Source organism: Ranitomeya variabilis, chromosome 6, assembly GCF_051348905.1.
Source record: "Ranitomeya variabilis isolate aRanVar5 chromosome 6, aRanVar5.hap1, whole genome shotgun sequence".
Taxonomy (NCBI): domain Eukaryota; kingdom Metazoa; phylum Chordata; class Amphibia; order Anura; family Dendrobatidae; genus Ranitomeya; species Ranitomeya variabilis.
The window spans coordinates 423,311,799-423,323,540 of record NC_135237.1 but is presented as its reverse complement, the minus strand read 5'-3'; the positions used below and the strand labels follow the sequence as shown (position 1 = coordinate 423,323,540).

General features: G+C 45.5%; 1 protein-coding gene and 1 long non-coding RNA gene across 2 annotated transcripts in view; one reads left to right on the top strand and one right to left on the bottom strand.

Moving 5' to 3' along the window:
• Positions 1-4,255: 4,255 nt before the first annotated feature.
• LOC143782641 (uncharacterized) lies at positions 4,256-11,733 on the bottom strand. Its single transcript, XR_013217011.1, has 3 exons — positions 11,697-11,733; positions 4,390-4,484; positions 4,256-4,269 (listed from the first exon to the last, which is right to left on the bottom strand). It is a non-coding gene; the product is annotated as an uncharacterized LOC143782641 (long non-coding RNA).
• USP14 (ubiquitin specific peptidase 14) overlaps positions 11,123-11,742 on the top strand; it is a 92,824-nt gene continuing 92,204 nt past the window's right edge. The window contains exon 1 of the mRNA XM_077270328.1: positions 11,123-11,560. Within this exon, the coding sequence (XP_077126443.1) occupies positions 11,545-11,560 (16 nt within the window). The 5' untranslated portion in view covers positions 11,123-11,544. The remainder of the gene's footprint in view (positions 11,561-11,742) is intronic.

Here is an 11,742-nt window from a genome sequence, read left to right as displayed (position 1 = left end):
CTTAAAAGAAAAAAGAAAAAGAGAGTGTCCTTGCTCATGTCACCTACTCCTCCCCCCTTTGGATCCAGGGGAACTAGGAGAAAAGTAGCGGGGTTCAGGACAGTGCACCTTTTCAAAGTCACATTAGTAGGCATGAGAATAGCACACTGAAGTCGCAGCTGTCTAGCCATGGACATGTGGCCAGGTTGTACTTGGTTAAGGATACTATATACATCGTGTGGGGTGTGGACCATCAGTGGGTAATCCAAAACAATCTCTGAAGACTTGTGTAGCAACAGCTGGACAGACAACACAGCCCGAACACAGAAGGGGCTTCCTCTTGCCACCGTATCCAAGCGGCCGCTGTAATAAGCAACAGGTCTCTGTTTGTCTCCATGAAGCTGAATCAGCACACCTGTAGCATGTCCTGCATAGGTGAGCTCTGTCTGCAAGGCAGTCTGCAATACTGTACGGCAATGCTCGGGTGTCTTGTAATCGTATACGGGGCCTGCAGTGTGTAACACTATATCACAGGGCAAATTCCCTCTTTGGGTGGACATAGCGTCTCCTGGATACAAGGGGCCATAAACGACAAGGTAGGCCTGACACTCTTGGGCTATGGCTGGGCTTCCCTGTTGGCTATCTGTTGGGCCAAACCACCTCTATGTGACAGGGTAGAGTTAGCTGGGTTCACTATGGCTCCTGCCTGGTGGGTAATTATGTCCCCATACCCTACTGAGAAAAGAACCTGGGATTCCTGAGGTGTGATATAGTAGCGTGAATGACAGGGAAACCAAACTTCAGATTCCTAGAAAGTCTGGCCTTGTAAGTGTGAAGGTTTCACGGGAAGAGGAGATGTAGAGGCCTTTCCGGGCTGGGAGGTCTGGCATTTACACCGATTAAAGCAAGCTCTTGGTCTGAAAATTGACATGGGGCTGGGGAGGGAGTTAGATTCCTATACAGGGTTAAAGGCGTATTGGAGTGTGAAGCTGGACTTGCATGTACGATAGGAGGGGGCAGAAACTGGAATCTGTTACATGGAGATAAGAAACACTGATCTCGCAGCTGCAGCGATGGGGGCCAGTGAGAGAGCAAGAATTACTACGGCTAGTGATTTAACCCCTGTCTTTCTTGCTGGGCTAAATTCTTTTGAAAACTCTTTTACTATTTTCAATACATCATCCGGAGTGGAAATCTCAATATCAGATCTACTACAAAAAGGTATGAATGGGCTTTTTATTACAATGGGAATCCCAGATCTTTAAATACTACCATAAGACGCCCATAGAACTTCTCGGCAATCCAGTATATATATTGCTGCCTTGACTGTAAGGGGCACAGGGTTTACAGTCGGGAGTAGAGGCTTAATTTCTTGGGGAGGGACCATATTATCTAACAGGGAGCCCCCCCCCTGTTTCTCTTCAATTTGCTATATATCAACCACTCAACTTGATACAGGTAATTACCAATCTTTCAATTACTTACAAGTTTTCCTCTAAGACTAGACACAGATCTATTTCACTTTCAATTCCATACAGTACTTATTGCTTTAAACACAAATCTCTCAGCGTATACTAAACCAAGGACAGAGAAAACTTTGGAATGCAATACATGGTTTCCCTGTCTGTAGCCCACAGCACCGAAGGGAAAAATTTCAAGCAGATCGCGCAGGGATTCACTCACCCCCTCCCATCTAGTAACACGGAGATAAAAACTTCCACTGCATTCTTCAGCGCTGAAGGGAGAGCAAGAGCCCAACTCTATACCCCCCTTTCTCCAGCACGTAGCGCAGATCAGGAGAAAAGAGGAGAACTGACAAAGAAATCTCGCAGCGGTCCGCTCCGCCCCTCCCCTACACTACATAGCACTGATACAAAGCTCCGTATCCTCTACAAAGTCACAAATTACAGCAGTTTTCAGACTTAATTTCTACAAAACTTTCCTATAATCCTCCGTGGTCTGGGCGGAGCCCCAAGGACGGTCTGTACGCACACACAAGGCAGGTCTCCACACAGGTTGGATTCTGCACAACACAAACAGGACACACCTATGCTTCTGGAGATCTCTTTCCGCTGCCATTACAGGGCGGTGGCTGGGACTACATTTTCATCATCAGTGGCATGGCGGCCATTTTACAATCTGTAAGATCACAGTTCAAAGGCATTTTATAACCAAATACGGGTTCTATATTGTCTGATCCTTCCTCTCTATCAACCTATTTTCATCCTTTGTTCTTTAAGCTTCGCGCAACTCGCAGATAAGCTTCTTGACTGCCTCTTGCCCTCCCGTGACCATTGTCTTGACTTCCACGGCATCCTCATCTAACCTGTGGGGCACGGACTTCTTCTGCTTTAAGATACGCAGCATGACTCTTACAGAATACTATGTCCTCCTGCAGTAGGCCACTGGCAGCGATACCAACACTGCGTTCTATACCACGGAACTTCGCGTTCAACGTACTAGGAAAAGAGCCTCGCGCTCAATATTTCCTGTCCCTAACCTGAACAACAGTGATTAACAGGCTATCCTGCCACGATATTCCAAACCGTCGGGAGGCGGTCTCCTAGTGAGAGCCCTCCACAGAAATACAGGTGGTCCCCCTCCGGGACGTCTTAATTACCTAGCTGGTACAATATCACAGAGGCTGCGTCTCCTATCCCTTCCTCTAAGCTGCCCCACAATCTACAACTCGCTCAATTTTTCAGTCCACTTCACTACTAGACAATAGTCACGGGTAGGACGGTTGAATGGAGTACAATGACCGGTAAAGGAGGTGTGGTGTACAGAGGACGCACAGAATGTGACGTCTCTCAGTTGCTGGTTCAGAGCGTGGCACAGGATCGCATTCGATCTCACCACTCGATCGGTCACCTCCCGGACCCAAAGAGACCACAGACAAACCAATAACGGCTGAGACACTAGCAAGTGTGACATATACAATGTACATGATCGCCACTTACCGTGTACGGAGGGTGATCAGTCCTCGAGGTCAGCCACTACGGGTATCATCCACAGACATCCAGGCATGGGTCCAGAGGGTCTCGGATCGCTGGCCACGCCCCCCGTTGGGCTGCCAAATTGTCGGGGTTGTAAACGACAATATACCCTCATTCACCAGTCATTCCAAATTAAACTATAAGCATGTGGTACCGGGTAAGAATGAGTCAGGCAGGTAGCTGGTTCAATCTTAGTGCATGCTCGTGGATCCACACACATGTGTGTAACCGTCACAGCAACTGAACTTTATTTTAGAATACACAATACTATATTGAGTGTTAGGGGAAGGCGTGCATTAGGCGGGGTTTAAGCTAACATTCAGTCTTTCTGATTTGTTCTAACATCTTCTGGTGGATCCTCCTTTTCTTCACATTCCTTAAGTTTCGTTTCTAAAGAAATGAATCTTCATCCCTCCAGACACTAACCTGAAACGAAACTGAACTCTGGCGGCCATCTTTAAATACAATTACATTTGCTTTAGCAGGGGAAAACTTATTGTTTCACAGTATATAATATATAAAAGTACAAAAGGTATATAAGAAAGTATATTTTCACCTTGACAACTTTATTTCCGGATACACAGTACTATATTGTTTTAGAAAAAGGAATGCAATAGGCGGGGTTTAAGCAATACATATCTAGTATTCAGTCTTTCTGATTTGTCCTGATGTCTTCTGGTGAATCCTCCTCTCTTCACATTCCTCAAGTTTCGATTTCAGAAGAAATGATACTTCTTTTCTCAGAGACGAAAAGTAGGGCATAGGTGAATACTGGCAGCCATTTTAAATACAGTTACATTAGCATCTGCAAGCATGGGGAAAACTTATTGTTTCACATAACAGTACAAAAAGTGTATAAAGATATATCTTTTTCACCCTGACAGGAGGACAAGGGTCCAAAGGAGACATAGAGCCCAAAAAGGCAGAGGCCCAATAGGGTAGTAGATATGTTTGTAGTAGAGGTTATTTACCTTAGCAAGGTTGAATAAAGGTATGTCGCACAAGTTATTCTTTAGCAAAATATAGGATATCTGTGGGGGATAAGAGGCGTCAATAAGGTTGTAAAATAGAGGACAGAAGTGCTTAGCAGCTAGGGAAAATTACCTTACATAGAGCAGTATCTAATTTAGTTAGATCCAGTATGGAGTGGTTAGAATCTGTGTTGAATACAAGGGGTTAAAATGTATGTAGTCCGGAACACAGAAAAGGAGTATGTATAATGGTGGGGCAGTAAGTTACCTGGTGGAGCTGGAGTAGAGGTAATGATTCCGTGCCATAGGGGTATACAGGGTTTCTGTGGGGAACATGAGTAACTTAAGTGAAGCTGTCAGTAGAACGCCCCATGGTGGCAGTTAACATATGCGGTCAGAGATCAGGGTACCAAGACATGTGCAGTGGTGGAACAGGGGATTACCTGGCAGGACTGGGATGTCAGCGGCGCTCCCGCGCTTTGCTGGATGAGGCACATGGAGGATGGCGTCTCGGCCCTATTATAGGGAGGCGGCGGGACTTGCGGTGCCGGAAGTGCTTTCACCCGGCACCGGAAGTCCCGCCGCGTCCGTCGCCAGGTGTTGTGCGCATGCGCAAGCATTGAATGGGGGAAAGAACGTTCCCTGATATAGGAGAGCATAGTCAGGGATGATGGTAATAGCGCCTGCGCAGCCCTGGAGTAAAAGGAACGTGATAATTGTTTGTAATGGACTTATAGATACATACATAGTAACCCTTACAAGATATTGAAAACTAAATAATATGGCAGAATGACCCTAGAAAAGAGTGATTAAAAATAATAAAAAAACTGAACACAGATATCCTATATTTTGCTAAAGAATAACTTGTGCGACATACCTTTATTCAACCTTGCTAAGGTAAATAACCTCTACTACAAACATATCTACTACCCTATTGGGCCTCTGCCTTTTTGGGCTCTATGTCTCCTTTGGACCCTTGTCCTCCGGTCCTCCCACTGGATCTTCTACTCTATAACTATATATTGGACCATGATCCCGATTGTAACTACCTTTGCTTGCTAATTGATTGATGTATATTAATATCCAGTATGTGCTATGTAACCGATAAGTACTTCTTTGTTTCTCTTTGCTGGGACTTTATCCTTATGTGCTAACGGCTGCATATTGCATTAATTGTATATATTGTCTTGTCTGTTACTCATACGTTTTCGTTCTTTTTTAGCGACCACATGAAAAAGACTCGGGAAGAGTCGAAACGTTGTCATCTTTTTGACTTCTGGTCGCCTATTGCATAGTTGAATATTTTCTTTGTAGCACTCTAATAAATTATAGTTTTGTCACAATATATATCCTCAGAGTGTGCGGTGTATTATATTCATCTTGAGTGCTTTAGGACTACCTAGTCCTCTACACCAGCACCTCGCCATTGCATTCCTAGTGCACAGCAATTTTCTTTTCAATGCTCCTACATAGGCTGGTGACTGTGTGTTTTTATTTAATATTAATGAGGGTATCTGTCTGAAGAGGTTGAACAAGGAAATGACATCACAATTCTTTTTTTTAATAATATATCTTTACTTTGCTCTATGGAATTACAAAAACGCATAAAAAATATGCGTATTTTCAACTGTGTTTTTCTGCCAATACGCAACAATAGCCTTAAGGTAATTGGTTCTCTATTTTCTTCAGTTGCAAGGGTCTGACCCTGTTCGCAGAGCCAATTGAAGGAAGGGGGGGGGGGGGCAATGCCAGTTTTGTCTTCTCTTCACCATGAAATCCCTCTGCTAAATGAAAACAAGACATACAGTGCCTAAAAGTAGTATTCAACCCCCTGCAGATTTAGCAGGTTTAATAAGATGCAAATAAGTTAGAGCATTCAAACTTCAAACAAGAGCAGGATTTATTAACAGATGCATAAATCTTACAAACCAAAAGGTTTTGTTGCTCAGTTAAATTTTTATAAATTTTAAACATAAAAGTGTGGGTCAATTATTATTCAACCCCTAGGTTTAATATTTTGTGGAATAACCTTTGTTTGCAATTACAGCTAATAATCGTCTTTTAGAAGACCTGACCAGGCCGGCACAGGTCTCTGGAGTTATCTTGGCCCACTCCTCCATGCAGATCTTCTCCAAGTTATCTAGGTTCTTTGGGTGTCTCATGTGGACTTTAATCTTGAGCTCCTTCCACAAGTTTTCAATTGGGTTAAGGTCAGGAGACTGACTAGGCCACTGCAACACCTTGATTTTTTGCCTCTTGAACCAGGCCTTGGTTTTCTTGGCTGTGTGCTTTGGGTCGTTGTCTTGTTGGAAGATGAAATGACGACCCATCTTAAGATCCTTGATGGAGGAGCGGAGGTTCTTGGCCAAAATCTCCAGGTAGGCCGTGCTATCCATCTTCCCATGGATGCAGACCAGATGGCCAGACCCCTTGGCTGAGAAACAGCCCCACAGCATGATGCTGCCACCACCATGCTTGACTGTAGGGATGGTATTCTTGGGGTCGTATGCAGTGCCATCCAGTCTCCAAACGTCACGTGTGTGGTTGGCACCAAAGATCTCGATCTTGGTCTCATCAGACCAGAGAACCTTGAACCAGTCAGTCTCAGAGTCCTCCAAGTGATCATGAGCAAACTGTAGACGAGCCTTGACATGATGCTTTGAAAGTAAAGGTACCTTACGGGCTCGTCTGGAATGGAGACCATTGCGGTGGAGTACGTTACTTATGGTATTGACTGAAACCAATGTCCCCACTGCCATGAGATCTTCCCGGAGCTCCTTCCTTGTTGTCCTTGGGTTAGCCTTGACTCTTCGGACAAGCCTGGCCTCGGCACGGGAGGAAACTTTCAAAGGCTGTCCAGGCCGTGGAAGGCTAACAGTAGTTCCATAAGCCTTCCACTTCCGGATGATGCTCCCAACAGTGGAGACAGGTATGCCCAACTCCTTGGAAAGGGTTTTGTACCCCTTGCCAGCCTTGTGACCCTCCACGATCTTGTCTCTGATGGCCTTGGAATGCTCCTTTGTCTTTCCCATGTTGACCATGTATGAGTGCTGTTCACAAGTTTGGGGAGGGTCTTAAGTAGTCAGAAAAGGCTGGAAAAAGAGATAATTAATCCAAACATGTGAAGCTCATTGTTCTTTGTGCCTGAACTACTTCTTAATACTTTAGGGGAACCAAACAGAATTCTAGGGGGTTGAGGGGTTGAATAATAAATGACACTCTGAAAAAACTTTTCCCAATTTAAAAAAAAAATTAAACAAAGAAATAACTTTCTTTTTTGCTGCAGTGCATTTCACACTTCCAGGCTGATCTACAGTCCAAATGTCACAATGCCAAGTTAATTCCAAATGTGTAAACCTGCTAAATCTGCAGGGGGTTGAATACTACTTGTAGGCACTGTATGTGTGTTGTACTGTGGGGTTACTTCTGTACTCACTTGTCGTTCGGGAACCCTTGATACCTCCCCATCCTTAGGACCGGAAACAGCTGCACACATAACAGGAGACATATGATTCGGTTCAGCAGGTTCAGTTTTACTGTGCAATTTGGATACATACAGCTGCGGCATATAGAATGAAACAAGAGTTCCCTCTTGGTTGGTGTTCTTGTAGCGCAGTACACTATCAGTTCTTGTGTCCATTCTGCTCGACCTGCCCCCACCTTAACAGCTTCTGTTGGTACCAGGGACTTCCTATCTGGCATTACAGCTTCTCCCACCATCTTTACCTCTCGCTGTGACCTGACCGTCCTCTTCCATTCAGGGGAGAGCCATGCAATCCAGTCTCTTTGGGCCCTAGACTGCCCATGATCTGCGTGAAACTGCAGACGTGTTCTCATACTGTTTGAGGACTTAATACTGATTGGACTCTTCGCAACTTGTGCATCCGTTGACCTTGGACCTTTCACTACTAATGCTGTGTGAGACTCCCTCCCTATGAAGTGCTTCCCATTTTTTTCTCATCTAACCTCTACCAATATGTGTGCTATTCCCAAGCTTTTAACTATAGCTTACCTTGAATTATGCTAAACTGTATGCCTGTGACTTGTCAGTGGTTCCCCTATGGACAGCTCCCCCCATCCCACTCCCTGGGGATGGCCTTGAGGTTAAACCTCCAGGAAAATCGAAAGCATACAAAAACTTTAATAAATACAGGTGCTGTATATCCACTGGAAGTTACAAAACCTAAAAAATGATACACAGCCAATATATTTAATAAATAATATATATTGTTTATTGACAATGTTAATTAAAAGATAAATAATTCATGAACAGAAAAAAAGAGAAAAGGCCACCAGGTGGCGAAAGAGTGCAGGGCTCGATCAAGGGGTATGAATATACAAGTACAAAGATGGAAAAGTAAGTCAATGAACAAAGTTATACAATTCAATACACAAACATTTGTTTCAAAAAAGTTATAAAAGCTATCTATATATATTATTTATACGTTAGTATATACTACGTGTATTAAAGAGTATAACGATGAGTAGTAATTATACATAGTTACACAATCAGCAAAGGGCTACAAACTTTGATCAATGCTACAATAAAAGTAACAAATATATCTAATAAATATGATAAGAGCAAGGCAGGTCAATGTGTGTTAAAAATTTAATTAATATAAATAGGTGACCTATCAGCTGACCACCAAGGTGCTAGTGCATTTACAAATCATACTGCATATAGGTAATAAATAATCATTACAATCACTGCTTGTCAAAAATTTTAAATGCACAGGAAAAAATAATAATGTAAAAATAAATTTAACAAACAAATCTGGAAAAAGTAATAAAGGTAGAACAGGTCAATGTTAAAGGGAACCTGTCACCCCGTTTTTTCGGTATGAGATAAAAATACCGTTAAATAGGGCCTGAGCTGAGCATTACAATAGTGTAGTTTGTGTACCCTAATTCCCCACCTATGCTGCCGAAATACGTTACCGAAGTAGTAGTTTTCGCCTGTCAATCAGGCTGGTCAGGTCAGATGGGTGTGGTGTCCTCCCCCAGATCTTGCGTAGTTTTCCGTTGGTGGCGTAGTGGTGTGCGCATGTCCAAGTCCCGAATCCTCTGCCAGGGGTGTAAAAAAAACAGCGATGTCCGTTATTCCATTGGTGGTCGGTGGGCGCGGCCATCTTGCTTTGGCCGCAGAAGCGGCGCTCTACTGACCGCGGCTTCAGGAAAATGGCCGCGGGCATCCGCGCGTGCGCAGATGGCTATCGCGGCGGCCATTTTCGTGAAGCTGAGATGCGAATTCTGCTTCACGAAAATGGCCGCCGCGATAGCCATCTGCGCACGCGCGGATGCCCGCGGCCATTTTCCTGAAGCCGCGGTCAGTAGAGCGCCGCTTCTGCGGCCAAAGCAAGATGGCCGCGCCCACCGACCACCAATGGAATAACGGACATCGCTGTTGTTTTTACACCCCTGGCAGAGGATTCGGGACTTGGACATGCGCACACCACTACGCCACCAACGGAAAACTAAGCAAGATCTGGGGGAGGACACCACACCCATCTGACCTGACCAGCCTGATTGACAGGCGAAAACTACTACTTCGGTAACGTATTTCGGCAGCACAGGTGGGGAATCGGGGTCCACAAACTACACTATTGTAATGCTCAGCTCAGGCCCTATTTAACGGTATTTTTATCTCATACCGAAAAAACGGGGTGACAGGTTCCCTTTAATAAAAGACAAGTGTCAATAGTGAATGACCTGCCTATTAGCTAATAAGGTGCCAGTGCATATAGAAATAATGCCTCGCAGACCAAATGCTTCTGCATATTAATAGTCAAATGCGGATCAAATAACATACATCTGTGCTGGGCCCGCACACACCCGACGCGCATTTCGCCTTGGCTTTGACGAGGGGGAGCTGTCAATGAGGCCCAGAGTATGATCCAACTTTAGTTGTATCAGTGTCCTCAGGACACATATACAGCTCAATGATGGTGGAGCAGGGAGCCGAGAGGTCCTTCCTCCACCGTTCAGTCAGGTCATGTCAGTGGCAGCGGAGAAAGGTAAGAGGAGCAGAATTCAGATGTGTGTATATATATATCTATAGCTGTGTATGAACATCCACGTGTGCCCTTAGGGTGTGTGTCCACGGTCTGTAATGACGGCGCTTTGGATGGAGCGGAAAACCCGCTTCGCCCAAAGCGCCGCCCCCCTCTGTACGCACAGTGATTCAGGATGTGTTCATTGCACTCATCTGGAATCTCCGCACCCCATACATAGGGCCCTGTGATTTACCTTGTGGCGACGGAGCGTCACCACAAGGTAAACAGACATGCTGCGTTCTAAAAAGACGAGCCGCATGTCCGTAAATGCAGGGCCTCCGGATGCGTGTTCGCACGCATAGTGGAGACAGCATTTCATAAAATCACCTCCACTATGCTGTAACATCTGGACGCTGCGGGTTGAACGCTGCGGTTGTAAGCAGCATCCAATCCACAGATAATCCGGATGTAATCCTGAACATGGACACATACCCTAACAGGGCCGCCATACTGCGTGGGAACACTAATGGGCCTCACCAGATTTCTGTGTGGGCACATGTTAGCGCCTAACAATTACTGTGGCGCGTTCTGCAGCATGCGCCCCTCTCTTATTGTGCATAGTTGGGAGAAATGGATTGGAATAACCCATAGTTTTCCAGAAAAATACTTAGAATTGAGAGTCCTCAGTGGTTGATACCTTTTAATGGCTAACTGAAAAGATGGTAACAACAAATTGCACGCTTTCGAGACTACTCAGGTCTCTTCATCAGGTATAGACTAATAGAAATTCTGAAGAATCACATATTTATTAAATGATTAAAGATATGTTATTTATTATATATGTGATTCTTCAGAATTTCTATTAGTCTTTGCCTGATGAAGAGACCTGAGTAGTCTCGAAAGCTTGCAATTTATTACCATCTTTTCAGTTAGCCATTAAAAGGTATCAACCACTGAGGACTCTCAATTCTAAATATTTTTCTATCCCCTGGCTGACACGGTACCAAGATATATCTTCCCTGTACCTTAGTTGTCCGGGGATTTGTTCTCATAGGGCTGCTGCTGTTACAAAGAACAAGGTCTGCACCTGTGGCGAAACACTTGCACCTGCAGTCCTCCACCGGTAGTGGGCGCTGTGAGCACCGTTTCTCACTTATCACAACGTGCAGCGTTTACTACAGCTTCTAAACAGGCTCTAGTTTTAGCCTCCTCTGAACTTCAGCGTGTTACAGCCTAGCGCCCTCCTCCCAGAGCGGCAGACCCGGGGAGGACCGCTCTATACGCGGACAACTTCTCTCACAGCTGTGTGTGTGTGTGTGTGCCCATCTCCGCCACTTCCGAGGAAGCAAAGCTGCTATCACTTCCGGGTTATTGGAAATGAAGGGTCGCTGCCATTGGTCAAGCTGTCAAAACTGAGCCCTGTGATTGGTTGCAGAGTCGCCGGACTGGTGCCTGATTGGCGACGTGACCGGGTTGTACTTCGGGATTGGCTGCTCGGTCGGTGCAGCGTGTGATTTCGCAGCGTCACTGCTGTGCGGGGCCCTGTTTGAATGAGACTGGGAGACAGCGACAGCCTGGAGAGCGGACTGCGCCCCGATAGCCGCCATGCCCGTATATGCAGGTACGGGCGCTATGTGCGGGGACTGCTGGGGCGATGCGGCCTGGGGCATGGAGACGAGTGCTCTGCTCCTCTGTCGCCCTGACTTCCTGCAGGAGAGGAGCGCCATGCTGAGGCCGCCCGTGTTGTGGGTGCTGACCTGGGGCAGCTGCTGCTATTGACCTCTTCCTTCCGCGGGCAGTTTT